Genomic DNA, 27493 nt, shown 5'->3' with positions numbered 1-27493 from the left:
TCAGGAAAGGGATGGCGTCACGGTAGCAGGAGTCCCCGCCCTAGTACGGTAAGCAAAGTTTCATTCATGAATTGGAGGAGACGTGATTGAACTAGCTATCGGAGGGGACGGAGCTGAGGGTACTTTAGGGGGACGTGACGCCATAATCGGTTCCTTTGTTGTGGTTGATGGGAAGAAACGAGGACTGTTTTGAAGGAGAGTTAAGTGTTTTGTTTGTTTTGCAACCGTGTGTGTTTTGTCTTTGTCAGACTGATTAGACGGATCTGGGAGCTGCAGCCTGAGGCCAGCGATTCACCCGGACTTCACCGCACCTGCACTTAACCGGCATCACTGTATCCAGCACCGCACCTGCACCTGAGCACTCACTGTCCGGAGACGTGTCTGTGTTTGTGTTGTGTTTGTGTTTTTGGAATTATTATTTCGGGACTGCAACCCCTTGTTTTGGCACTGGCAATACCCATTGCTGGGTAGAACCAGTTTTATCATTTAAGTACTGGTCAAGGAGAATAAAATAAATTGTACCGTGAACTTTGTGTTTGTCTTTGTCTGGAGCACCTACATCACCCTTTCACTTCGTACTGCAACCCACACGTTCACAAATGGCCACTAGAATGGCCACCAATAAAGCATCCAATATGGCCGCCATTTACTTCGTTCATACCCATATTAATGCTGGATTTTGAATAATCATAACTTTAATGAGACTGTGTGATGATGTTGTTTGTAAAACCTTCCCCAGACCCTCGGGTGACCTATTGAGAAAAAGGGAAAAGGGTAGTAAGATTTTTTTTACCAGGTCTGACATATACGAGAGGGTGACACAAACTTCTGTAGGCTAGTCGGCAGTACTGGACACCAGCAGAGTCCCTCCCCTAGCCTGAACTCAAATACAATACAACCTTTGTTGTATTGTCATGTTTTGAATTTGTGCATATTGTTAATAAAATGTAAATAAATCAATCAATAAATAACCTGTCACCATGGTCAGCTGGGGGCCCCCTCGCTGCATCAGGGCCCCATGATTGCGTGGGTTGCATGTCCCTAACGCCGCCACTGGTCACAGATCAAAGTGAACTGGCACATTTAGATTTTCCAAGATAAGTATCATAAGCAGTAAAAATACAGACAGCATCATGTTTTATGAGCTGTTGAAGAAACTGCTGCAGCAGCTGATTTACAAAAAATAAATAAATAATGAAAAAGAATTGACTAAAAGATCTAAATCAGGAGGCTGTGTGGTCCAGTGGTTAATGAAAGGGCTTATAACCAGAAAGTCCCTGGTTCAAATCCCACCTCAGCCACTGACTCAATGTGTGACCCTGAGCAAGTCACTTAACCTCCTTGTGCTCCGTCTTTCGGGTGAGATGTAGTTGTAAGTGACTCTGCAGCTGATGCATAGTTCACACACCCTAGTCTCTGTAAGTCGCCTTGGATAAAGGCATCTGCTAAATAAACAAATAATAATAATAATAAATTATGTACCAATAGTTTAAAAAAAAAAAAAAGATGTCTCAATCCTAAAATTTTTGGTGATGCAAAACGTGTGGCTTTAGATGTAGGCGTTTCAAGCATGTTGAGACATATTTAGATATTCAAAACTCCAAAGTTTATTACGTAGGTGATTTTGCATTTAAACAGACATTTGTGTGGAAGAAAACAGCAGAACAATTACATACATGGTATAAAGTGTAGGCTACACCACGTAATTGGATTTGATAATAACCATTTTTGCAGTAAAGAAGAAGAAAAAAAATTGCCAGGAATCGGATGAGGTCTAATAGACAGGTGAGGTAGATGATCACTTTTTTTTTTTTATCAGTTTCTTTTTATTTGTAGTAAATATTATCAGACAGACATATAGATGCTGTATCATATAGGCAGGATAGATAGATTTTACTTTTTTCACTTGCTTTCAAATAGGGACATACGTCAGTGTCTTAGTTTAGCATAACGCCTTGTGCAGATTCTTTTTATTTTATTTGCTAAAGTCAAACATTGAGAGCATATAGGGTCGCCCAGATCAGTTAAACGTTTTGAATAGATCTTGCCATTGATATGAATCTAGTGTCATAATCACTTCCTTTCTTGAGAGTTTTACATTTACTAGTATTATGGTGAACCGTTAAAACATGCATTACAAAGAGCATGCGTTAGAGGAACGATGGACAGCGTTTGGATCTGAGGAGATATTTTCAAGCTAGTTGTTTATTTCAACTTGTAAATAGGTATGTTCAATTCCTTGTAGTTTATTGGCTAGCATTTACATGTCACTGTGCTATACGTGGTCTAGACTGACACTGAAGGCAGAAAAGTGGAGTTTGTTAATCTAGTACAGTAGTAGGCTACTAAATTATTAATTCAACAAACTTTACAAAACATACGAAAATGCATGTATTTAGACTGTAAAATACAAATGAGTGTTTTTTAAAAAGTGTTTAGTAATTACAATCATACATCGTATGCAAGAGATTTGAAACACACCATAGCGCAGTATTGACATATAGCTGTAAATGGTTGAGCTGTATAAGCGGGTTAGACTGTGAGGTTAAAACAGTGATTCAGAGAATGTTGATGGTACAGTACTTTTTGCAATCTCAGACGTTTACAATGAAAATGTTGCCTTATTGGAGATACTATATATTTGTAGATGTTACTGATATCGCCCTGCATGTGGCACACGGTAAACTGGCGCAGTGAAAATGACACACAGTTGATCCACTAAAACGTATTATTTTTTCACAAAGCATATTTAAACAATACCTGTGGAAGCTATGAAATTCCAATTCTCTCTCTCTCTCTCTCTCTCTCTCTCTCTATCTCTCTCTCTCTCTCTCTCTCTCTCATTTATTAAAAAAAAATATATATAAAAATATGTTATTTAAAGCTGTAACAGAATTGTAATATAACAAAACAACATGTAATAATTAATGTACATTTTTAGGATGTTTTACGTTGTGACCCAAACTAGCAAACAGCATAGCATGTAGTATACTGGATAAACAATTTTAACTTGAAAATCAATACCAATAAATAAATAAATAAATAAATAAATAAATAAATAAAAAATTAAAAAATATGTCCAGGCAGATTTTTTTTCAACCAGACAAAATAATAATTGGAAATTCGAATAATCCACAATTAAAGCTATACTTACACATGCGCTGTTAAATTTAGCATATAACCTACAATGTATTTTCTTTCCTTAATAAATTAACCAGTCACAAACTTGATGCAATGATTGAATCTGTATGTGTAATAAAACACGTGTTAACGGCATTTCCCTCACCTTCATCAGCTTTTCAATACCTTTCTTATCACTGTTTAATTAAAGTATTCATTTCTTAAAGATGCAGTCTGCAATTGTGAACAATGCAATGCGATAGGGGGGCAGCTGACCTTTAACCCCATTTTATATTTTTCAGCTACCACAACAATGCAGCTTGTTTTCAGCCTCATCATGTTTCTGTGTGCAGCAATTAATAAAGGCAGGTTTAAAACATTAAATTTTTTTCTATCTTAAAAATACAGTACTGAATACAACATTTTATTTTCACAAATACATAAAAAAATATATATTATTATTGCTATTTATCTTTTCGTAACTTCTTTTGTCCATAATTCAAACAGGCATTTTGCAAGCCAACAAGGACCTGGCAGTAATGGAAAGTAAACCAGGTACAGTAATTAAAGTGAGGATTTTTAGTCACAGAACATTGTTTTGTTTTAGTAAGTTTTCTTATTTCTTCTGGTCTCTCCTTTGGAATAAATAAATGGTTTGTGCTTCCTCTTTATTATTATTATTATTATTATTATTATTATTATTATTATTATTATTATTATTATTATTATTATGTATCAACAGCCCTTCCAGAAAAAGTCACAAACATCACCTGCACCTATTTTTTGAATTCTACCATCACTTGCAGCTGGAATCCTGGAAATAATATACAAAACCAGCAAACAGAGTACAGCTTAATTTATTATCGGTAAGCAGCCACCAAGGTCCCATAAACAGAACCTTAGCAGTGCTATCTACTGCTGCAGAATGTCTATGGAGCACCAGTACATGTGTTCTCAGGAGGCTATACTAGATAACTGTGTCGGTTTGGTCCCGATCCAACCCTCCACAACACTCAATAGAAATTTACCATTTTAATGTTTTGGATTTCTAACAAGGATATCTGAGTTTCTCATTGCCTCCCAGTTCTCAAGGCACAGACAACAACATGGTGTTAAGCTGAGGGAACACGAAGCCACTTTGTGGCTTGGAACTCAGTTTCAGGAGACTAGGTTCCAGGTCACTGCATGGCACACCAGGGGAGACTTGGGGTTTAATAGAGCAAAGTTGCCTTAAACTAGGTCTCCCAGTCTCCTGGAACCAGGGTTCAAGCCACTGTTCCTGAAAAAGTGGCTTTGTGTTCCCTCAGCTTTACATAACCAAAATGAACATTTTTATCCTGCTTAATCATGTTTTCAACATGTGTTGGTCATACATTATTTTGTAAAAAATGGATTAGGAGGTATTGAAAATACATTGCTTTTTACCACGAGGAGTGGCTTAACATGCTGCATTTGTAGATACAACATTGTCTACTAGTTTTCCTGTTTTTTTGTTTTTTTTACAGTAATAAATTCTTCAGTGACACTCCTGTACAGAACTGTTTTCCAAAGGCCATTATTTCATCAAGGTACATTTTTACAATACAATTAAATGTATTTCTGTATGAAATGAGTTTGTTTTGTACAACATACATTCACAACAGCAATTTTGAATATTTTTTTCCTCTTATTTTATATTTTAGAATAAGTTTGTATTATACAGCATTCATTAGGTATTTTTAGAAGCTAATTGCATATTTTGCTTTTTTTATATTTTGAATCTATTTGACAACCATTTCCAATTTAATTTGAATGCAGGAATAAAAACTAATCTCAGTTATAATCATTTCAAGCAGATGTAAAAATATGTTAAAAGATCATACTTGTATGTGTACTATTACTTGTACTTGTAACTGATGAAGTGTTTATTGGCAACTAATAAATACATCTATTCATTAATGTGTTGATTTCAAAACAAGAAAAGCTGTCCTCCCCTCATCTTTACAATTGAGTACCAATCAATGGCAATTACCTTCCGCAATGAGTATTTTAAAAGCTGATTGGAAGTGAATTATTCTCTTATCTGGGGCGTTGATATTTTTACATTTATAAATGGATTTATTTAATAGCGTCTTAAAGGCAATTAGGAGTAGGAGTAGGAGTATCAGCACACCCCTAGCCTTTACTGCAACTGAAATTGGTTCCTTATGACTTTTAAAGGAAAAACTGATTAAATACATGTTTTATTGTTGTACATTTGATCTCTGCAACGAGCACTGTTTGAAAGGGTTCAATTATATCCATATCCTTTGCATCTTAAAGAGATTGCACCTATCAACATTCCATAAATATTGCATGTTTTGCTCTTCAGTTTGTTATATCGGTCTAATGTCCAATTTTAAAAGAAACACATGTTACGGTAAACATGGATTTTTATATTAAAACATGACACATGGTACTTTACTTGGTTAAACACATCTCTGTTTGCAACCCATGCTTTTCAGTTAGTGTTGCACTTGCTTGGTCATTTCATCAAGAGGATATAACTGTCCCTACCCTTTCAACGGCTTCTTTCCTGTCATTAACTAACCAGATACTTCCCCTAATGACTGCCATGATTTGACCCAGAAGACACTGCTGAGATGTAATATATCTTGAAAATAAGGCATAGAAGCTGAGAACTTTCTTCAAACTAAAAGTAGTACTAGACATCACATTTGAAAACAAAAATAAAGTACACGTTTGCTATAATGTGCTTCTTTCAAAACTGCAAATTGCAGACCTACAGTATGTAGCTGCACAGTAATAAAAAACTTTACAGAATAAGAACTTTACAGAAAGATTTACAGAATTCTTTTGTTAGCTACAATTAGTTTCTCCCGTATAATTTCTCTGTTCTATGGTGCTATTTAATCAAACTTTCAGACATACTGTAGGAGGGAACCGTCTGATCACACCACACCATTAGCATATATACCATGCCTCTGGAATGGTTGCAATATCACTGGTGCTGTGTTTTCTGAAGTAAATTACAGTAAGTTAAACACGTGAACATGTATGCCAGCCCATGTCTTTGTATTAATATGCTCAATTTAAAACAAGGAGAGTCTGTTATTCATTTGCTTTTACAGTTTCACTGTTCTTTTTTCTCCTAGTGAAAGTGTTACATTTCCCTGTGGACTGTCAAAGACAGAGTGTACTGTTAGATGTGGGGTGTTTATTTTCACTGCTAAATATTTAATATCCGTAAGAGCTGAGAACACCATGGGTAAAGAAGATTCAGAAAAGTACAATCTTGACACACAGCATGCAGGTAACGTAAAACGATTTCTCATTTGATTATGCTAACACATCTTTATATCATCTTTAAACACTAAAAAATAATATTAAGGTTTCAGGTCTTTTTTTGTGGTTGTGGCACAAACAACACATTACAATAAAAAATAACTGAAGCTTTGGTACTTTATTAATTATTGGTGATAGATAGGTTAATTGAGCTGGGCATCAGCCTGGATGCGTGTATTACAAAACAATAGAGTGCTTTGATTGGGGTTGGGTTGCTTTCAGTGAATGTTTAGAATTTGCACTGTAACTACAGTATGGGCTCATTATTCTGTATTCATTTGGTAATTATTTCAGTATTACAATGTAACTTCTTAGAAATCACTGCAATTCATATTGAATTATAATCATGCGGACGTTAATTAGAAGGGATCCACACTGAACTATCTATTCTTAAATACTTAAAATATAAAAAGTAGTTTATCAAAGATCCGCTTAACCAGAAGCTTTAATGAAATGTAGCTAATTAAATATTCTGAATTTCAGTACAATTATCTACTCCGGTAATTACAAAAATCATTGCGGCAAAGAATTCATTGAATTTGACTTGGAAGGGACAAGATTTTTTTCCATTCGATGTAACATGTATACTCCGATACAAAAAGGTCACTGCGGGCCAGTGGATTCAGGTATTTACATTTTCATATTATTATTACTTTTTGGCTAGTCTGTTGGACATATGCATTTTTTTGTCTTTGTAATGTGGTGATGCTGGTTCATTTACAGTCAGTGTCGTAATTTAATAAACGAATATTGCTTCCAGAAATTCTTGGTTTGTAACATGTAACTTGTTGCTGCTTGTACCCCTATGTTCTCTTTGAGAAAAAAAAATAAAAAATCAGTCCATCAATATGACTGCCTAATTATTATAAACAGACTAATGCGGGAATAACAATTTAGAACGAACACATGCAAACTCACGCAGTTCGTGCTTCAGTATCGACAGCACTCGTGAGAACGCGATGGTTACAGGCTTGTTTGCCATGTTTGAGTTCAGGTGACATTTTCAACTCTACTTGCTTCTGTGCTAGTCTTTACATTGGATCAGGTTTGAGCAACAGAGTTGAAAGACCAGCCAAATTCCCAAAGACCAAAGCCTACTCAAAGCAAGATAGAGGCAGCCATTCAGAAAATGTATAATCCTACTGCTGGAACAACAGCATGAGTGCAGCTATGAGAATGGTTCAAACAAACACAAAAAGCAAACCCTTTAATAGTTTGGATTTTAATAACAGGTTGAGAACATACCCATGGAAAAGAATGAAAAAGAAGCAAGTTTTCACATTGGAGGTTTGGAGCCGTTCAGCAACTACAGTGCTGCTGTTTCCTGTATTAGAAAAGGGAATACAATCTACTGGTCTGAATGGAGTGCTGACGTATACGGTCAAACTTTGGAAGACAGTAGGTATATTTAGTACAGTAATAGGGTTTATAGATAGAAGGCATTACAATGGCTATACTGATGATATCTTACAATTTGTGATTTGCCCAGGCACCTGGCATGCCATGAACAATTGCTCTGGGGCTGTTTCTGTTTAGTATTATCATTCTTGTTTCTTAATACATTTACTTGATGTGCATTTAAAGAAGCTCATTTGCTACAGTTCATGTATGTATGTACTGGTATGAAGGATCCAGAGCCGGATTAACCAATGCGCAAATTACTCTATAGCATATGGCCCCCAGCAGAATTGGGGCCCACGCGAGGTCGACGTTTTTGGGAAATTTTCTAAAACTTGCGTGTGGGCACACAGAAACTTGTTTTTGGTTGATTTTTTATTTTATATTATGACAGATAGGTATTCCTTCTCAATTAATAGTCTGTCTCTCACGCAAGCAGCTTCCCGCTACTGTACAATACCAAATGCTCTACGCCCACTACCTCTTGGGAAATATCCGTCCCTAGTCCTACGTCAGAGGTGTCAGTCTGCAGAATAAAATGTATGAATCATGCTCAATTTACGCATTAATTTATTTCAGTTTTAGGGCCAATTTAATAACCTGTCCTGTCTCAGATGTGCACAGTATGTCTCTTTATGTTTATAAGCTTACCTTTTTAATTAGGGGGTTTGAATTTTAGGACAAAAAGGCAGGTAAAAGTAAATGTGTTTAATGGGGGAGACCACCCTTCTGCAGCAGGGTTTAAGTCCATAGCATTTGTTTCTTTATATACTAAGCAGAAATCATGAAATTAGCCAAATACAGCGATTTTTAAAATATTCTTAAGAAATAAAAATACATTTTCATAATTATTTGTATTTCATACAAATAAAAAAAATCACATTAACTAAACTGTACAGCTCTGCTGTGTGTCTGCGTGTAATATTCGGCATGCATGTAGTGCTGTGCAGTGATTATATCATGTGACTACAGTATATGCAATCTAGGCGGGAAATTGAAATACTACACACTGTAAACAAGAAAATGGATGTCTCTAAAAAGGCTAAAAATGTGTCTGCACCAGATCACGTAAAGCAGTATCAGTTTTACACCCCGATGGAGGTAAGCTCTTCTGTACGTCCTGCAATGTTACTGTAGATCACTACCGAAAATCGTCTGTTTACAAGAATTTAGATTCAAGTATTCACCGAAAGAGAAAGGTGGAAATCCAGAGCAGTACTGCGACTGCTTCACTTGCAAAGAAACAAAAAACGGTGACTTCCATGTTCCAAAAGTCCACTGAAAACCGTGAAGCACAAAACACATTACATTTTGACCTGACAGAGGCGTTTGTTAGCGCAAATATCCCTCTTGAAAAATTGGACAACTAAAAAGTAACGTAAATTCTTCAGACTGAGTGTATCAAATGGTGGAGCGATTCCTTTATCAGCCCATCTGAGACATGAATACTTACCCGAGTATCACAAGCAGGAGATTATGGAATTGGTAAACCAGTCTGGTTGTTTGTCAGTGGTCACTGACGAGTCGACTGATGCCCAAGATCAGTATGTGTTATACATTGTATTTGTTTTGCAAGGTCTAAATGGTGAACATGCATCTGACATAGAACTGAAAGCTTTCCTTGCAGTTACACTTTACCTACAGGCTGTTAATTACAACACCGTTTCACAAGTTATTGTGCATAGGGCCCCCAAAATATGGGTTAGCATAGGGCCCCCTTTGTCATTTAATCTGGCTCTGGAAGGATCTAGAAAATGTAGACTTTTGTCCTGCTGGGCCATCTTGGCTGGCTACAGCAAAGTGGATGTTAGTGGTTTGGTGAAGTAGTCATCTGGGTCCTGTTATGTCATTACAATTGAACTCCTGTATAGTGTATGCAATGTAAATGTAATTTGAAAAATAAGCAGTCCTTTTTACATTCATATTTAAATGGTTCAATAGTGTAACCGTTATAAAAAATACAAGACGATTAATTATTCCTATTTTTGCCACTAGGGCCTTCAAAAGCAGTGGATCTCTGGCGGAGCATGGAGGACCCTGGCTTCCCAGGAACAATCTATCTTATATGGAAGGTAATTCACAGATTGTTTTCTCACTAGTTAATGATTCCCGTAAGGGGAGCTTATATGTTTTTGCCAGCAACTGCTGACATTGCTGCTACTTCAACTGTTCATATAATATTTAAAATGGGCATCTCATCCCAGAAAATTGAATGGAAAGACAAGGGCTGGACGGTTTAAAGACAAACATCTTAGCATTCAACTAAAGAGCTCTTTGACTTTAATACTGGCTATATACTCAGAACTTAGCTGTATTCTGTGATTCTCTATCTAGTTTGATCATCGGTATCGTACCAGAAAAATGAACCCTTTCGTGACAGTCTTTTATCTCAAACTATTTGGGGTAGAGACTTGTTTTCTGAAAGAATAGCTAAGCCCTGTATGCGAAATGTGTTGGTGATTGCTACACTGACCTCTGACATAATATGGCTGCCAAATTGATGTCATGTAACATTTTAAGTTTCGACTGTCTAGAGACAGTTATATTGTTTGGTACACACCTGTATTCTATGATTCTTTCAGTTATGTTCGACTGGTGTCGTCCAGTAAAAATGAACCCTTTCACTACCTCACTGTTTTAACCTCTGGTTGTATCAGTGATACAGGACACATGCTTTGACATAGTGCTTTTACAGGTGGTACACAGCTGTTTTTAAGTTTATTTTATTACAGGTGGTGTCCAGTTAAAAAAAAAAAAAAACATTTTACTACCACATTATTTTACCCACATACCAGTACTGTACAGAATAGGTACAGCAGTTCACTTGAACTGATTCTTATGAACGCCCTACCGGTAGAGAATGATGCAGAGGGGTATTATGAGTACCTACTTGTAAACATATGTTTACAGATATTTAAGATAATTGAATGTTCCTGTGTTTGCCTGCAGCCTTTAAGTGTTTCTGACGCTAATGGAATTATACTTGGATACAAAGTGAATAGAAGAAATCAGCCTTGGATGAACACCACTGAAGCTAAGATATCATTCCCCCGGAGCAGAGAAGCTTGTGAGGTTACTGTGTTCGCTTATAACTCCGCTGGGGACTCTCCTGGAGTCACGCTGAGAATCCCTGCAATTTCCAAACAGGGTAAGCCAGTCTTTCACATCAATTTAACCTAAAATAAGCTGCAATATTTTAAGAACGATTCGAGTGAATTAACAACCCCCCTTAGCGTGTTGCTTGCATGGTGTTGCTTGCTGATGGTGATGATCTTCTCTGTTGACTAGTACTGAGTACTGAATGCTCAAAGAGCTCTTATTTAAAATAAAATCTATTTAATGTTCACAGTATCATACACTCTGGAACACAAACTTGTGTTTGGATTTGTTGAGTTATAGTCAACAGTCACACATGTGCTTACATTTCTCATTAAAAACAACAGAGTTTTGTTAAATGTTACGTAACAAAACCTCCTTTTTAATCACACATTGTGATGTGATGGTTGTTCATGATCAATCATTTATTCTAACAGTATACAGTATATTTTGGTTGACTTCTTTACATGGACTGGTAATTTGTGCATTTGATTTTTAGGTGTTCTACCAGTAATACCAGTGGTACAAGCTTTTCCTAAAAACAATCAGCTGTGGGTTGAGTGGAAAGCTCCTCCGTCGGCAGTAACTGGATACGTGATTGACTGGTGTGTGGGTACAGAGGCCGTTTGTGACAGAGACTGGCAGCATGTTAACACCACCACCCTCACAACTTATTTAACAGGTACGTGGCCCTAGACTACTAGAATGAGAACATTGTAGTCTTAGGGCTCTGTTTTAATCACAACTACTGGTGAAAACCAGTGATATCAAATTCATGTAAACAGTGTTATTCAGATTAAAATAGACCCTAGTATTTCAAGTTAATTGGTTACTTTATTGTTATATTATCTACAGTACCTGTAACGTAATGGATAATGCAAACCCAGTTGTATCAAGTACTGAACCTGTGAGGAATGCATTCTGATCAAGAGGAATTTAACAGACGCTTGATCTATGGAAAAATGTTGTAAACAAAGTCTGAGCAACCATGAATAATATGTGTTAAGTGTGACAGTGAGGTTTAGTGGCCAATCAAATACCGGGTCTGGAACATGCTGCAAGAAAGCTACATCCGTTTTGGGAAGTACGCAGTAGAAATATAATACACATCCCAGATGTATCGTATCAACCATGGTATTTCCTAAAAAGTCAAACCACACTGACAGTGCATTCTTGCACACTTAGAAACAAAACGGCTTCATGTCAATGCGAATGTTTTAACCTACGACAGCTTCATGAGATCCACTCAAAGTTCTCTTTCAGGGTAAAATATATTTATTTAAGTCTCTTGGATAAACATTGCATACATTGAGAAGGGGCCTAAATTATTATAAATCCATGCAATTAACAGAGCAAATGTGGAGAACTGTTTATTTGGCTAGCATACAAACATTGTTAGCAAGCTGTTAATTGTGAGGTTTTTTATCTCATAATACTTGTCAGGGATCATGTGAAAAACAGCTAATCATTCTGGCCAATTTACATCGTTTTCACCCGGCTAACCTAAGCAGTGGATGTTTACAAGCTACTGAACCCTGGAGTCCAGTCTGTCTAGTTTCTGCCTTGCCTGTCCTGGTACGTGATCAGTGAGGTTCATTGTTGCACAGTGAGGCAAACCAACAATTTCCCCTCCCCAGCCTGTAGCAATGCAAAGGCCAGTCAGTACTCATTAATCACCCCCCAGCCAAGAACAGCAACTTGCCATGACTAGCTTTGAAAAAGCAAGCTCCTGTTAACATGACTCATCTACACTTCACATGGCAGTGCCTTAAGAGTGAATACTTGTATCTCTACATTTAGATTCTTCTTATAATGAAATGAAATGCACTCATATCATCTGTATTGCTTTCACAGGTAATATTGAACCACTGAAACGTTACAACATCTCTGTCTACCCTGTTTATGAGCAAGGCGCTGGAACTCCTATATTAACTGAGGCGTACCTTAAGGAAGGAGGTAAGGACACAATATTATCATTTGAAAGAATGGAATTTAAGAAAGCTTTGCACAATATACCAAATCCCAGTTGTCTGATTGTCTATGAATGCCTTTCAATACTCACCCTTTCTTTCTGCTGCTGCTTCTACTGATATTTGGTTTGACAGCCAGCAATTGCGGTAAGATAGGAAAGAGAGACCATCATTTTCACTTAATTGATCAATGCATTCTTAATATACTGACTACACCCTTCAGTTCAGTTGCCTTGGCTTTATCTACACAACTGTTTTTAATAAAAATATGAAACTTACAATTGTTTTCTCTTTTAGATACTATTTTGTTTATTAGTATTATTATTACTATTATTTTTATTAGCACCAGGGAAAATTCATACACCAGAAGTATCTGACATTAAGACCACAGAGGCTACTATCAAATGGAAAGAGATTCCAAAGGACCAAAGAAATGGTTTCATCGTTAACTACACCATTTTCCTCAACAAAGAACAACACTGTAAGCACAAAATATACTTTTGATAGTTCAAAACTCTTTGCTAAGTTTTTACTCTCCTTTAAATTACTACCTCTGATCGATGTTTTACTTAAAAGTCAATGAGACTTCTCCCCCCCTTCCCTTACATTTGACGTTTACTTTCTCAGTTATCTCTTTGTTATCTTTCTACTGTGTGAGTGTTGGCCCATTGTGGCCTAGATTTTTCCCCCTGGACTGGTAATTTCATCAAAATTAGAACCTTTAATTTAATTTTCTTACTATTATCAAATACTCTTTGTATTTTTCTATATGCAGTGCTGTAGTCAGGCAGAACTGTTCCTTTGTCTCAGAGGTAGAATTTGATTTACAGGGTTCATTCCATGGTATTCAGGCTTTGTTATTTTCAGTCTGAATAACAAAACCTTGCTCGTTTTAAATGGTATTTATTATTGTGGCACAGTTGTGTTGTGTAATATTGTGGTTTCTGTGTGTATTGCCCCTAAACGCCTCTCTGTGACGGGCATGCAGTTTCAAGTGTCTGAGGGAGAACACTCTGTTTTCTTGAGAGGATATTGAGGTGTCAGGTGTGGTGGTAAAACAGAAGCAGCACCCGTCCTGGATGGTTACAGTGTGCTTGAGCGGTTACCCAGTGTCCACGTCTACAATAGTGCTTCAGCGTTGAATTGCATGTTGTAACTGTCACAATCTATTGCTTTTACATCTCTCTTTGTTTCCTAGTTAAGACTGTCAACTCAAATGTGCTGGAGTGCACTCTGCAGTCTCTGCTGCCCAGCGCACAGTACAGAGTTTACTTAAAAGCCAGCACCAAGGCAGGAAGTATTAAAAGCAGTGATGTGATCTTCACTACTTCATTGTGTAAGAAACCTGTATTTTGGGTTGGAGGCTACATTTTTTAAAACTTATATTGATCTTCAAAATAATGTTAAAAAAAGTAAAAGTAAATCAGTAAATATTGAGTGTATTTCTCTAGAAGAGAGTGGCTATAGATTTATAATACACCTATAAAGCTATTTAATTATGCATCAGTAAAAGCTAACATTAAACTAGTGTCTAGTGCATTATTGTTATTGAATTAACACTGTACAGTACATTAAGCTTGACGTGTTTATATTTTATATATCGAGTTCTATAGTGTTTTCAAATAGAGATCAAAAGGTGGGTCTCAGGTGAAAAAAAAGCCATTCTGTAAGTGTTGACCTTCCTGTTTTCTCTTTCAATGTATGTGTAGTCTCAGCGAAACGGACATGCAGAAGTGCACTAGAATCCATTAGAATCCATCAGCTTGTGCATGTGCTAAAGGAAGTTAGGCTTGAAACATAAAAGGGTCGGCTTAATGAAGCTCTTATTGCTATTTCACACTATTGTCTCAGTAAGTGAATCATGTTTTATATGATTTTTTGCAGCAACAGAAGCCATTGCGTCAGTAACCTTACCGTTTATTTTCATGATTTTCCTCTTGGGAGTAGTCTGTGTCGTAAAGAAGCCTGTGTAAGTATTGTTATGTTTCTTATAACTATTTACATGATCACTCACAGAATAATATTGATCAACCCGAATTATAAATAACTATGGTGTATAGAATGTCATTATGACATGTTCTACATGGTTTGTATAAGTAGCTTGTATGAGGTGTTTGAAAGTGTAGACATTCCCAAAATGCTATTGGGCATAGTAGTAATACAGTACTAACAATATTCATCTATCAAACAATGGGACCTGCATACCTAATGAGACGAGTGTGCCTGGTCATTTCTGCACAGCTTCATTGTGGGGAGGAACAATTCTTTTTTTTTTTGTATCTGCAGATTAAAAGAACAGTTTTGGCCCCCTGTTCCAAACCCTTCCAAAAGCTCTCTGGGACATTGGCTTGATAAATACCATCCTCAGGTAAAACAATGGTTTTATTTAACAAAGTCAGTTTCATACAGTATCATCTCTATGTATCTTCTATACGGTATGTGCTGTTCATCAAGAGGTTGCTGGTTTATCAGCTATACCCTGTTGCTTGATTGTTTGTTTGGACAATGTTTTACATTAAGTTTCGTTTTCACATATAGTATGGCTGGGCATCTCAGCCTATACATAGAATAGAGGCAGAAGTCTTACCATTAAAGAGCCTGCTGAAGATGCATACTGACATCAGTGTAAGGCGCACACTTCCCATTTGACTATAGAGCATGCCCTTCAGACTCAGTTGTTGTACTTTGAACCATGAAGTCGTCCCTTGCCTTTCCCTTCAGTTCAATAAGTTGAGATGCTAAGTCATTACAGTTCTTCCTTTTTAATTTTTTTTTTTTTACCATTTATATATACTGGGATAACCACATTGAGTTGAGACATGTCCAGGGTGCCACAGCAATAACACATCACAACAGTCATAAGTAAACTTCAGTGCACACCATTACACATTACAGTTGCATAATAAATAATTTAGCTCCAAGGAATTCCTTCATTTGAAGCAATGAATCAATTATAGAAATCGTTGTTGGAAGGGTTAGGTTTTGTTTTGCTGTTTCAGGGATGGAAGTAAGACTCTCATTGCATTGGAGTCCAGTGGCTTCTTGTGGCGATTGCAAATCATTACAGTTCTTGTGGTACACAGATTATTTTTAATACCCCCGATAAAGACTTGCAGTAACTGTCAGTTGTTTGGGATATATGTAGAATTAGAAAATCTGCCATGTATGTGAACGAGATGTCATGTGATCCACCAGACCTATATGAGTTGTTTGCAGCTATTCAGCAACACTCCTGAGAAAGCAGAAGGATGTTGCTGCATTGACCAATGTGTACCAGGCGTTCCTAGAATGTCAAAATCTGCAGAAAACCACTAACGGAAAAAACAACCGTGTGTGCACTGTGTTGTGTCAAGCAACAGACGTGCTACAGGGCCCCAAATGCCACTTGTTTCCACTTGAACAGTGTGCCTGGAGAATTGTGTCGTCCTACCCACTATTAAGCTATTCCCGTGAACTTTTATTGTGGCTGCTGTAGACAGTACAGGTTTAGAAAAGCACAGCATGGAGTATTTATTTGTCACTGCTTGGCATTGTATTGTTTTTCCACCATCAGTGCATGAAGAAGACAAGTCGCCATTTAACCCAGGGGATGAAACCCCCATTGTTCAGAAATTGAAGCCATGTCAGACTAATAGATCTCTTATTAGAATCAGAAATGTGTGGATCCCTGAGTGGATCACCTGGTAAAGTATGGCCACGTGGCGTGCAGGGTGAATCATACAGCCGACCCTATTCGCCAGGCGCATGGTGATTTCAGGCTGAAATCTTCAGGGCTGGCCTTTGTCCTCCAGAGACCGGTAGCTCGCTGACATCCACTCTCGAGTTCCTGGGTGTAAAAGAAGAAATTGGCTTGGCTGTGGGCTCGGAGGACACCCACTGAAATATTCAGTTCTCCTGAGCTGTGTGGGGAATTACTGCGGTGAGGGAACATAATTGGATATTCTAAACTGGGGACAAAATCAGTGGTAAAATAATTGGGCACTTTAAATAAAAAAATAAATGCCAAAAAAATCTTAAAACTGTTATGCAGGTGAGTCTCGCGTTTCCCCGAGGACCTGGATCACCACTTAGATATGCTTTTTCCAGAATTCCTGGTGAACTTTCTTTATTCCTGTGATCAAGTTGCCATATTCCATGGGGGGCTTGAAGGCTGTCTCATCCAGAGGCTAATGCTCCAGGAACATCTGCACATAAACCTAATCCTCAACCATAAATCACCATTTAACCGCTGACCTGTAATTTAATACTAAATCCTCAGATTGGGAAATGTATTATTCAGACCCTCCAGCAGGAAAACTCAAATAATATTTCCTACTCAGAGTAGCTGATGAAATGACAACCTGCATTTGTTTTAAGCCTACAATTATGAATTGGCTTTTTTGTTTTAATCTGTTTATATTTATTTTTATTTCAGAATATACTGGAATGGACAGTACTGATTCCTGATGATGGTTCTTCTGTTTGTGATGTACATCTTAGTGATAGCATTAACTCAGACCATTCGTATTCATCTTCAGAAAAACAGCTTCTTGATTCATATATTGCAGAATTGCCCCTGCCATACCAGCCTGTGCCTACCATTGGAGAAGACATAGACCAGCATTCTGCTAAGAGTAACAATTTTCTGCAATTCTTTTCTAACAAGGATTATATATCCATGGTTCAAACTACTGAGTTTTTAGCTCCCAAAGACAGCTGGGATGTAACTACGAGTCCAACAGCGACAGAAACCACAGGACTGAAGCAGGTTGCTGGTCAACTGCATGTCATAGAAACCAGGGTGGACCTACTGTGTAACACCATAGCAACAAGTGGAGGGGATACGCCCCCTTCTCAGCTTGTAAGCACCCAGCCATATGTTAAAGAATATGAGGTAACAGCAACTGCCACACAAGGAACTACAAATGCAGCTTTTCAGAACAGCACTGACCTCCCATATACCCGGTTACCCATGTAGAAACTTTTCACATTATAATCATTTTTACCACTCATTTAGTTTAAACATATATTAACAAATGCATTAGCGGAACGTCACCACCAAGAAAATCATCTTTCAAATTGAACAAAACATAATGCTGTTGTGCGTAATGCAGAACGGTTAAATTAGACAGAGTTGTAATATATGAAACTAGCAAGTCGGGTTTAGATCAAATTAACTCTCTGGACTAGTTTCATAACATTTACATTTTTATGTATTTATTTTTAAAAGGAAAAATCAAAGGCAAACCTGATACTGGTGCACTGCAATCAGAAGGATAATTGGGCCGAACAAGTATTCTGGTGTGAAAATACTTTTGCTACCAACTAAAAACTGGGTGTTTATTGTATATAATAAAATTACTAGATTCCCATTGCTTGTTTGCCAAAATAAGAACTTTCATGTTATTTCAGTCCCGTTTTATTTGCTAAAATTCCCATATACAGCTGTTAAGGACTCAACAGTCCCCCTGCATTTCTCTGGACTGCTATGCTGTGTCAGTCCATATGCTAGAAGATTATTCGCACCCGAGAGCCCTGTGCAGTGCAAAATAAACAGATCCTGTTCAAGCAGTGTGTCTGTTTGTGTTTCAGCACCAGCTTAAGTATTCCCATCCAGAGGCTCTATATGAAGGGCAATGTTAATGAGATATTGGTAGAATGGACCCACAATTGTTTCACATTTTGACTAACCAGTAGTATCACAATTGTGCAAAAAATAGATACTACCATAACAACTGTGTAGTATTATGTTGTCAATACTGGTGGTCCAGCGGTTAAAGAAGAGACCCCCTGTTCAAATTCTGGTTCACTCACTGACTCTGTGTGACCCTGAGCAAGTCACTTAACCTCCTTGTGCTCCGTCTTCCGGGTGAGACGTAGTTGTAAGTGACTCTGCAGCTGATGCATAGTTTACACACCCTAGTCTCTGTAAGTTGCCTTGGATAAAGACATCTGGTAAATAAACAAATAATAATACTGTGGTCTCTTGGTTCTCCTAAAGTTTACTCAGGACAAAACACAGCTGTTGTAATGGTATCACTATGTTAATTTAGTTATTTTTCAGTAATAGTACATATTTTTTATACTTTTACAGCTTTTGTTATTTATTTATTTTACCCAAACGTACATTTATTGTTACAAGATTGTTAGTTAAACGGTAAACTTCTATAAAATGTGGCCTCTTGTGTCTCTTTCTTTAGTTTTTAGGTTAAAGTTAACAGCAAGCAATACTAAGAATTTACAGCAAGTTACAACTTTCAATTGGCTATTTGTGTACATATTAAAAAATACATAGTACTCTTGGAACAAAGGTTAGCTTGTCTGGTAAATGCGTGGTGTACTGACTTTTGTGGTCACTGCTAACTGCAGTTCATTTTCTGTTGTATCCAGTACAGCTGTAGAAAAGGACAAAAGACAAATGCATTGTGAGTAAATGGACATCGCCAGATTAGCAAATTAAAGGGGTAACAGAATTTTGTTACAATTGGTTCACTGTGTAAATATATAAAAATAAACAAAGATGTTCATTGTACACTTGCTTGTGGTTAATCTTGATTTAATGTTACATACATCACTATAGTCCCTGGTGAATTCTTACAAATATGCAATGGAGATTCATTCTATTTTTGGTGTCTGACACTGTGTTTAATATGTTACAGTACTTTATCAAACAGATTATAATAAATGGCACCTTTTAAGCAGCAAGGACAAGTTAAAAATGAGAGGAGGCCATTCTGCCTGATGATGCTCAGTGCTGTCAGTACTGCATCCAGACAGATTTTGAATAATCCCAACCAATCAGCAGCAACAGCATCATTACACACACTTTCTTTGATGCTAAATAGGTTCGGTTTCCTCAGCCTTTCCTTAATACTCATATCCTTTACCCAGAGGATGAGTGAAAGTGGTATTCTCTAAATTCTTAACATCAATCATCATAACCTCCATTGATTAATTCTGTACAGTTTTTACCATATTTTTAAATTGCCCCAACAGACATTGTCTAGAAGATAGGAGTATTCCATGACTGACATTCACATTATGTTGAGTACTGTAGTTTCTTGGACCAGACGACTGTTTGGTAAAGAAACAGCCGTAAGCCAACCCATTGCAAGCCCAGATGCTTTAATAAGTAGACCACCATGGCAATTTGCAGATCAGTTCTTTCCACTATTTTGCTGTTGCTGGGCATAACATTTAAAAAAAAAAAAAACTAACAATGTTGATACAATTCTTAAAAGACAAATGCTGGATATAGCTGATATCATTGGTTATTTTACAGTATTTATTTCTTGAGTACATTTTTTGTTAAAACAGGTTTTCGGTTAAAATAATTGTGTAAAACAAAAAAAATAAGTTCTATTTACATTACTATGAACATGCACTATCTGTGTATTGTTTAATATGCCTTGGCAAGACAGGAGCTTTGTGAAAATGAAAGATTACTTGTAAATAAAAGATGACTTATAATATTACAGGTTTTTGGTTTAAAGCAGTAAGGTTCAGTGGAGGCTGGCTGCTGAGAGACATGTGCTTACAGTACTAACAGTGGCAGATGGTGTTTTGGTCTTGGAGGGGTTTTAATTTTGTTTTGTTTTACAAAGGGAGGCAAGCCTCCCGTCTCCCATTAAACACAGTACTAGCAGTGGCAGATCACATGATCTGAGCACGAGTTTTAATTGGAGGAGCGACCCACATCCTCCTGCCCCCTTCTAAAGTGCTGCTGTAAGCAGTTGTATCATGTGCAGTTAATGTAGGAGTGAGGATTGAAATTGCTTTGTTTTGTTTTGCATCGCATCAGTGGTAAGAAACACACAATATGTTGTTATTGTTTTATTTTGGTGCTTGTTTTGTGAAGGGGTCAAATGTCAAATGCAGGATAACGCAGTTGATCAGCTGATTAAGTCTCCCATTTGCCACGTTAGATACCGAAAAACTCAAGATAAAATCTGAAGGGAAGCCACAACCAAAAATTGAAATTGCTAATAAGAACAGGTCATTTCATCTGGCAGAAGAGCATTATGTTTGAGATTACATATTTGAAGGGAAAATGTGAAACTTTAATTGTCTCCCATACTAGAGTATAACAGTAACAGCCTTTCAGAATGTCAAAAATGACTTTTACAACTAAAAAGTCAGTTTGTTCCCTGTTGTTGTAGGTATTTTTTTGTTTTACTGTAATGACTGATGACTAATAAAGAAAAACAATATACAATGATTTGTTTTGTTGGAGTGGAAAAAGAAAAAAAAGTTGTTTTTTTTAAATTATACAACCCATTTTTAAAGTCATAAATACTATTTTTTCAATACAATTCAATAAAAAATGACTCTTACTCCAACACACGAACTCAAACCGAATGGAAAAAATAGAAGCCTGTACTAGATTTACACTTTTGTGTTGTTCGCTGTGCCTGCGGTGTACATAAGTTAATTTAAATCAAACCTAATTACATTTAAAACGGTAAAAACTGAAATCACAAAATTCTGACAATGCCCTCACTGTTATTGATGAACCTGTTGTTGCTTTAATTCACTGTCAATGTTAATTTGTGATGTTAAAGCTGAAAATCATGTGAGAAATCACGTTTAAAATCCCAATTTTTCTAATGCAAATAATACTGAATACAAAAAAAACTATTTAAATGTTCAATATTATTGTAAATGTTATCCCTTTACAAGAGATTATTGATGACCTTAGAATGCTGTGGGTAAGGCAAACAAAAAAAAAGTACTGACTCGGAGGTCACCAGCCACCCCTGGTAAGATTAGTGTTGGCGCAACGCCTAAAAGCTGTCAGTGAAATTTGAAACTTTACATAAAGAAAACAACATAAAACCGGTCAATATTCTGAGGCTGATCAAAATAGCTTACAATACAATCAGTTCACTCCTATTACAGGCTACCCATAAAACACTTAAATGTTCACTGTTAGAACAAAATTCCACATTTTTTTCCTGTCAGTGTGATCCAGTGAAGATTTATATAGCTTTCCCCACCTACTCAGTTTTTCTTAATAAGCTCAACTTTATGCTAAAAATATACTGTTGGAAAATGCTGGATAACCAGGAACGAAAAAGTTGTGCAGACTTTACTATGTTTATGTAACATAATGTAAAAAGTAGCCTTATTAGGACCACCCCTTGTTTAGATTAATTGAATAGACCCTGATGTCAAATTCTGTCTCCCTCAATGCACCAGTACAGTCCTATTGGTTTATATGCAAAGCCCCCTGCCACATCAAGGGTTCATTTAGCTTTTTTTCTGTGTGTGTTGTTTCTTAAACAGAGGCACTCCGGACTTGATAAAAGAAACACAGGCCTTCTCTTCACTGTGCCCTGTAACCATTCTGCTGTGGCACGTAGCTTTTTGTCTCGTTTCTTTCCAGGCTGGCATTAATACCATTCCTGGGGACAGTTTGTCTTTCACGGTCAGGCTGTGAAGTACCTGTGGCAGCAGAGTCCTGCAGAGTTACCTCGTCGGCTGGGCAAAACCCCAAAGAATCACAGCTCGGGTCTGCATCTTCATTTATCATTCTGGGTCTTTTGAAGTACAGTCTGCTAGGATGCCTCACCCCTTGCTCGCTGTTTTGCAGCTGTCCTTCTCTATTGAAACCGTTTAAGTTTCCATACAGGTGCTGATCTTCCGGCCTTTCCTCGCAGTCGAGCAGCGGCTGGGTCGACTCTGATCTTGTGAACACGGGTGCTGATGGTAACTGTCCCCTGTAGCTGGTCGCCACCACTGAGGAATACTGCACCGTACTGGAAGTGGTTTGTGCTGAATCAGCCTCGTCGCTGTCCGAGACACTCTGTCGGGGTGATGACATGCACGAAGAGCCTCCGATCCCACTGCTGTGCTCCTCCGATGTGTACTTTCCCTTCTTCAGGGAATCTGATGCCTTGTTGTAATCGTCAATGTTGTCATTTTCTATATTTATTACACTGAAGTCAGTAATGATACCTTCTGGGCAAACTTGTTCTTTTGGACTAAAGTTATGCTGAAAGAAAAAAAAAAGTTTCTACATTTATACAATGTTTTACGGTTGGACAAAAAAATACAAATAAAAATAAAAGTCGTAACACAATTAATCCTATTCAGCTGTCTTTCCCTTACTAAACTATGTATCAGATTAGACCTGCATTTTGCAGGTGTAAATGAACAGGACCACTCAAGTTCAAATGATGGGACCATGTCGTGATAGGCGATAGAGCAGATCCTTACTGATCCATTCATTAACCCACTGAGTAATTCTCATCTACGCAACACCAGTAATCTGGTGCAAACATGACATGCAACTGCACTAGAGCTTTGCAAAACAGGGTCCTTACTGAGGGTGTGACCCAGGGGACGTACAGTATGGTAAGAATGGAAAATAGGACTCTCTTGGAAAATACTATGTGTTTAAATAACATGACATACACCCTTTATTCAATTTTTTTTACTTACTCAAACTGACTGTGGATAACAACATATAAAAAGGATTCTTTACCCGAACTGGACTATCAGGTGACCAGTTTGCAATACGACTGTTCCCAGGATCAGGCACCTGTGGCCAAATGTGTTTCTTAATCCTAAAAGAAAGGAAGGGGAGAAAAAAAAACATGTTTTAGATTAAATCAACTATATCAACTCATTAGTCAGAAAATGTTCTTTATTTTAATGGCTTCAAAATAAAACACATAAATGGGAATGTAAAAATAGACATTGAAAAAAAGAATCACATTTGAAAGTTATGGATGAGGTGAATTTAGATATGTTTTGATGCCACTTGGGTTAACACAAGAAGTGTCCATACAGTATATGCTGAATACCAAGGAACCTGCAAATTACAAATTACAACCTACTGGTGTGAAACTACTGTATACAATACTGGTACTTGATGTACAGGGTGCTAATGTACATTTCAGTTAATTACTTTGTGATGCTGCTGTGAAATTAAGCAATGAAACTTAATAAAACCAAAATAGGCAAGGTGATCATAGGACTACCACTACAGGCTGGAAAGGGCTCTTGTACACAACACCCAATGCGCAGACTGTAGCGTCTTCACAGGGATACAAAAACACACCACGTTCTTCAAGACACATAGGACTGCAATGTCTGGACTCACAGGTCACGCTTGTTAAAGCACAATAGCAGTGTCACCACAGCGGTGAACAGGAAGCCCAAGCAAACTGGCACGACGATAGCTTCAATTTCTCCGGGTGCTAAAAAATAAAAATTAAAAAAATCAGTCAATATTTGGTCTGACATTAAAGGGGGTTCTGTGCTTCCATAAACTTTAACAGGCAAACAGCCTGCTGTAGACTGCATTACTATACAAATAGATGTATCTGCTTTATCGTGGTAGCCATAACAAACCCCCAACCCCTTCCTCACCTCCACTGTTAATATGATATGGTGCCCCAATAGATCAGATACATTGACACTGAATGGCAGCTAACCGTTTGGAGGGAAAATAATCTGTAACAACCCACTTAATCGTTCATTTTCAGTACTGTCTGTTCAAGTTACTGATAGCTGCAGCCCTGTCTTAATAGACTGCCCCTGAAAATCGCCTGGCCCTGCCAAAACAATTAGATTAAAGCTGTCAAACCAATGGTAGACACACTAGCGTTTGAAACACTGAATTAGAACACGCACTTAGTTTGATTTGATAATACAGTAGTCTCTGCCTATAGGAACACCACCCAAGGGAACACTTCTCCTAAGGGAACACCCTTGTGATGAAACAGATTTTTCCCGTTGTAAATGCTCCGGGTAAAGGAACAGGAACTTCGCTTCAGATGAATTTGAAGAGGGGTTTTTTGTATGTTTGTTTGTTTTGTAGTCATTGATTAATACACTGTGTAGAATCACTTACCGAACTTCAGTGTTGTAAATGTAAATTCAGATCCGTTTTTGCTCCCTGCGTCAGTATTTGCACTTACGTGCACAGCATACATAGTGTTAGTGCTGAGTGAAGTTAAAGTATATTGACGGTTTGCGTAATCAACTGTTATTGCTAAAAGAAAAAGAAAGAAAGAAAGAAAATAAAATGATGAATTACATACATTTTAAAAGAGCAGTTACTATCTACAGGGCTAGCATGAGGAAATGTAGCTGAAACTGTGATATTTTCACTTGCATGCATTAATAGCTAACAATAGCCATCCTTGTAATAATAACAAATAATAACAAGTTATTATTGAATATTGCATTAACACGAGATATTAATCTGTAATTGCAGATCAAGCAAAGGATGCCGCTTAAATTCTAAAATATTTCCCCAAGATCAGCCGAGCACTTTAATAACCCATTACCTGGTAGCAACCAGTGATTCATTTTCAATCTTCTGATAGCCCTGCATCGCAGCCCCACAAAATAAAAATAATTTAAAAAGTAAAAAGGAGCCATCTCCTTACTTACATTCTTCAACCCCACCTTCAGCCTGGTAAAATATTGTGTAATTTCTTATGAATCCATTTCGAGACATAAATGGAATCAAATTCCATTCTAACAAAGCTCCATTTCTTTCTTTTTTTCTTGTTCGAACAGTAGGACCAATTGTAGGACCTAAAACAAAAAAAAAAAATTTGTAAGAAAAAATAAATAAAACAAGCAAACAAACAGCAAGACAAAGTGGTTGTAGCCTCATAAATCTTACATGTTGTGCACTTTGATTTAGAGTCCTGCATCGGGTCGGGTTTGGGTCGGAATGTGAACTTTTTCGTGGTTTGCAGGTTCGGGTGCGGGTCAAAAAAATGTAAATACTCAGATTTTTTAATTTGAATCACCAAAAATGTTTTCTGTCCTGTCAGCGTACTCGTCTGTAACCCATTCCCAAATAACGTATTAGAAGGTAAATGTGGGGCTCCCGAGTGGTGCATCTGGTAAATGAGGCTGTGTGGTCCAGTGGTTAAAGAAAAGGACTTGTAACCAGGAGGTCCCCGGGTCAAATCCCACCTCAGCCACTAACTCATTGTGTGACCCTAAGCAAGTCACTTAACCTCCTTGTGCTCCATTTTTCGGGTGAGATGTAATTGTAAGTGGCTCTGCAGCTGATGCATAGTTCACACACCCTAGTCTCTGCAAGTCACCTTGGATAAAGGTGTCTGCTAAATAAACAAATAATAATAATAATAAAGGCACTCCGAGTGGAGTGCAGGATGCGCCCTATAGCCTGGAGGCCACCGGTTCGAGTCCAGGCTATTCTATTGCCGACCGCAGACGGGAGCTCCCAGGGGGAGGCACACAATTGGCCAAGCACTGCCTGGGGGGAGGGGGGAGGGCTTAGGTCAGTCCTCGGCTCACTGCGCACCAGCGACCCCTGTAGTCTGGCCGGGCGCCTGTGGGCTTGCCTGTAAACTGCCCAGAGCTGCGTTGTCCTCCAACGCTAGCTCTAAGGTGGCTGCACGGTGCGAGTCCACAGTGTGAAAAAAAACGGTCGGCTGACGGCACACGCTTCGGAGGACAGCGTGTTCGTCTTCACCACTTCCGAATCAGCGCGGGGGTGGTAGCGGTGAACCGAGCCTAAAAATAACTGGATACGCCAAATTGGGAGAAATTAATAAAATAACTGCCGATTACTAAATTAAAAAAAAAAAAAAAGGTGGTAAATGTACCGATATTTCCTGCATAAAGCAGGAGGCGATTAGGAAGGAGTCAGCTGATTAAGCACTGTTCTCGGTTTGTTTTGCCACTTGTCTGGTACATCTCTGCGAAAGCACAGGTGTAGCTTCCTTTCAACTGGTGGCACGAAAGTAAGAGACAGGTATTTTATAGTAAAGTAAGTAGACGTAGTTAATGTTACAATGTTAAAATATATGCAGACCACTAGAGAAAGCTACCACGCTGTATAGCCTATTGTATAAACTCAATCTGTGGAGAATGGTAGATATATGTGTGTGAATGTGAGAGTGTGAGAGTCAGCTGATGCAAGCAACAGGTAAAGGACAAAAACTTGCGGGTTTGGGTCGGGTTGCAGATCTTATTAAAGCGGGTCGGGTCGCGGGTAAGAAGACAGTGCTGCAGCGGGCTGCAGGTTCAGGTCGGGTTGCAGATCTTATTAAAGTGGGTTGGGTCGGGTTGCTTGTAAGAAGACAGTGCTGCAGCGGGTTGCAAGTTCAGGTCGGGTTGCAGATCTTATTAAAGCGGGTCGGGTCGGGGGTAAGAAGACGGTGCTGCAGCGGGTTGGGGATTCGGGTCAGGTTACAGATCTTATTAAAGCGGGTCGGGAGTAAGAAGACGGTGCTGCAGTGGGTTGCAGGTTCGGGTCGGGTCCTGTAGTAGCGGGTCTGGGTCGGAAGCGAGTTGTAAAAATCGGACCCGTGCAGGACTCTACTTTGATTCACTATATAGGTCTCAAAATGTGCAGTTTTGAAAGAAACACGCCTTGCTGTCTGGACAGCATCCATGTGTAAAATAGAGAACATAAAAGAAAACAGATATAGGAAAGCTGCAACCAGGATTCAGCGACCTTATGAACCAGGATTGTTCATTTTCCCTTATTAAATTGGGATAAAAATGCTCCTTCGAGTTAAAGGGACATGCAATTTAAGAGTTAAGGGAAAATATACACCAGCTATTTTCTAACCAGTAATAGAAGTTACAGTTTGGACTGTATATCA

General features: G+C 37.9%; 2 protein-coding genes across 5 annotated transcripts in view; one reads left to right on the top strand and one right to left on the bottom strand.

The window, feature by feature from the left end:
* The first annotated feature begins 1624 nt into the window (after positions 1-1624).
* LOC131697988 (interleukin-6 receptor subunit beta-like) lies at positions 1625-19378 on the top strand. Of its 3 annotated transcripts, none has more exons than XM_058990387.1 (17): positions 1625-1785; positions 3423-3485; positions 3628-3675; positions 3863-3986; positions 4626-4688; positions 6255-6412; positions 6928-7070; positions 7677-7842; positions 9838-9914; positions 10792-10990; positions 11438-11620; positions 12793-12894; positions 13252-13389; positions 14107-14244; positions 14793-14877; positions 15195-15276; positions 17323-19378. In XM_058990387.1, the coding sequence occupies exons 2-17, from the start codon at positions 3434-3436 to the stop codon at positions 17863-17865; spliced, it is 2301 nt and encodes a 766-aa protein (XP_058846370.1). In that variant the 5' UTR covers positions 1625-1785; positions 3423-3433; the 3' UTR covers positions 17866-19378. The 3 variants fall into 3 exon arrangements, with proteins under 3 accessions (XP_058846370.1, XP_058846376.1, XP_058846373.1); XM_058990393.1 differs by having other exon boundaries at positions 1625-1790; XM_058990390.1 differs by lacking the exon at positions 1625-1785 and adding an exon at positions 2133-2225.
* Positions 19379-20092: 714 nt separating this feature from the next.
* Positions 20093-27493, bottom strand: part of LOC117400844 (interleukin-6 receptor subunit beta-like) — a 34400-nt gene continuing 26999 nt past the window's right edge. For both annotated transcript variants that reach the window (XM_058990380.1, XM_058990385.1), the window contains 5 exons: positions 25293-25439; positions 24748-24888; positions 23995-24091; positions 23374-23455; positions 20093-22881 (listed from right to left, as the gene is read on the bottom strand). In XM_058990380.1, coding sequence (XP_058846363.1) covers positions 22213-22881; positions 23374-23455; positions 23995-24091; positions 24748-24888; positions 25293-25439 — 1136 coding nt within the window. In that variant the 3' untranslated portion in view covers positions 20093-22212. The remainder of the gene's footprint in view (positions 22882-23373; positions 23456-23994; positions 24092-24747; positions 24889-25292; positions 25440-27493) is intronic.

This window comes from Acipenser ruthenus, chromosome 2 (assembly GCF_902713425.1).
Source record: "Acipenser ruthenus chromosome 2, fAciRut3.2 maternal haplotype, whole genome shotgun sequence".
Classification (NCBI taxonomy): domain Eukaryota; kingdom Metazoa; phylum Chordata; class Actinopteri; order Acipenseriformes; family Acipenseridae; genus Acipenser; species Acipenser ruthenus.
Note: the sequence above shows the minus strand (reverse complement) of the source record. Positions and strands in the feature narration are given on the sequence as shown.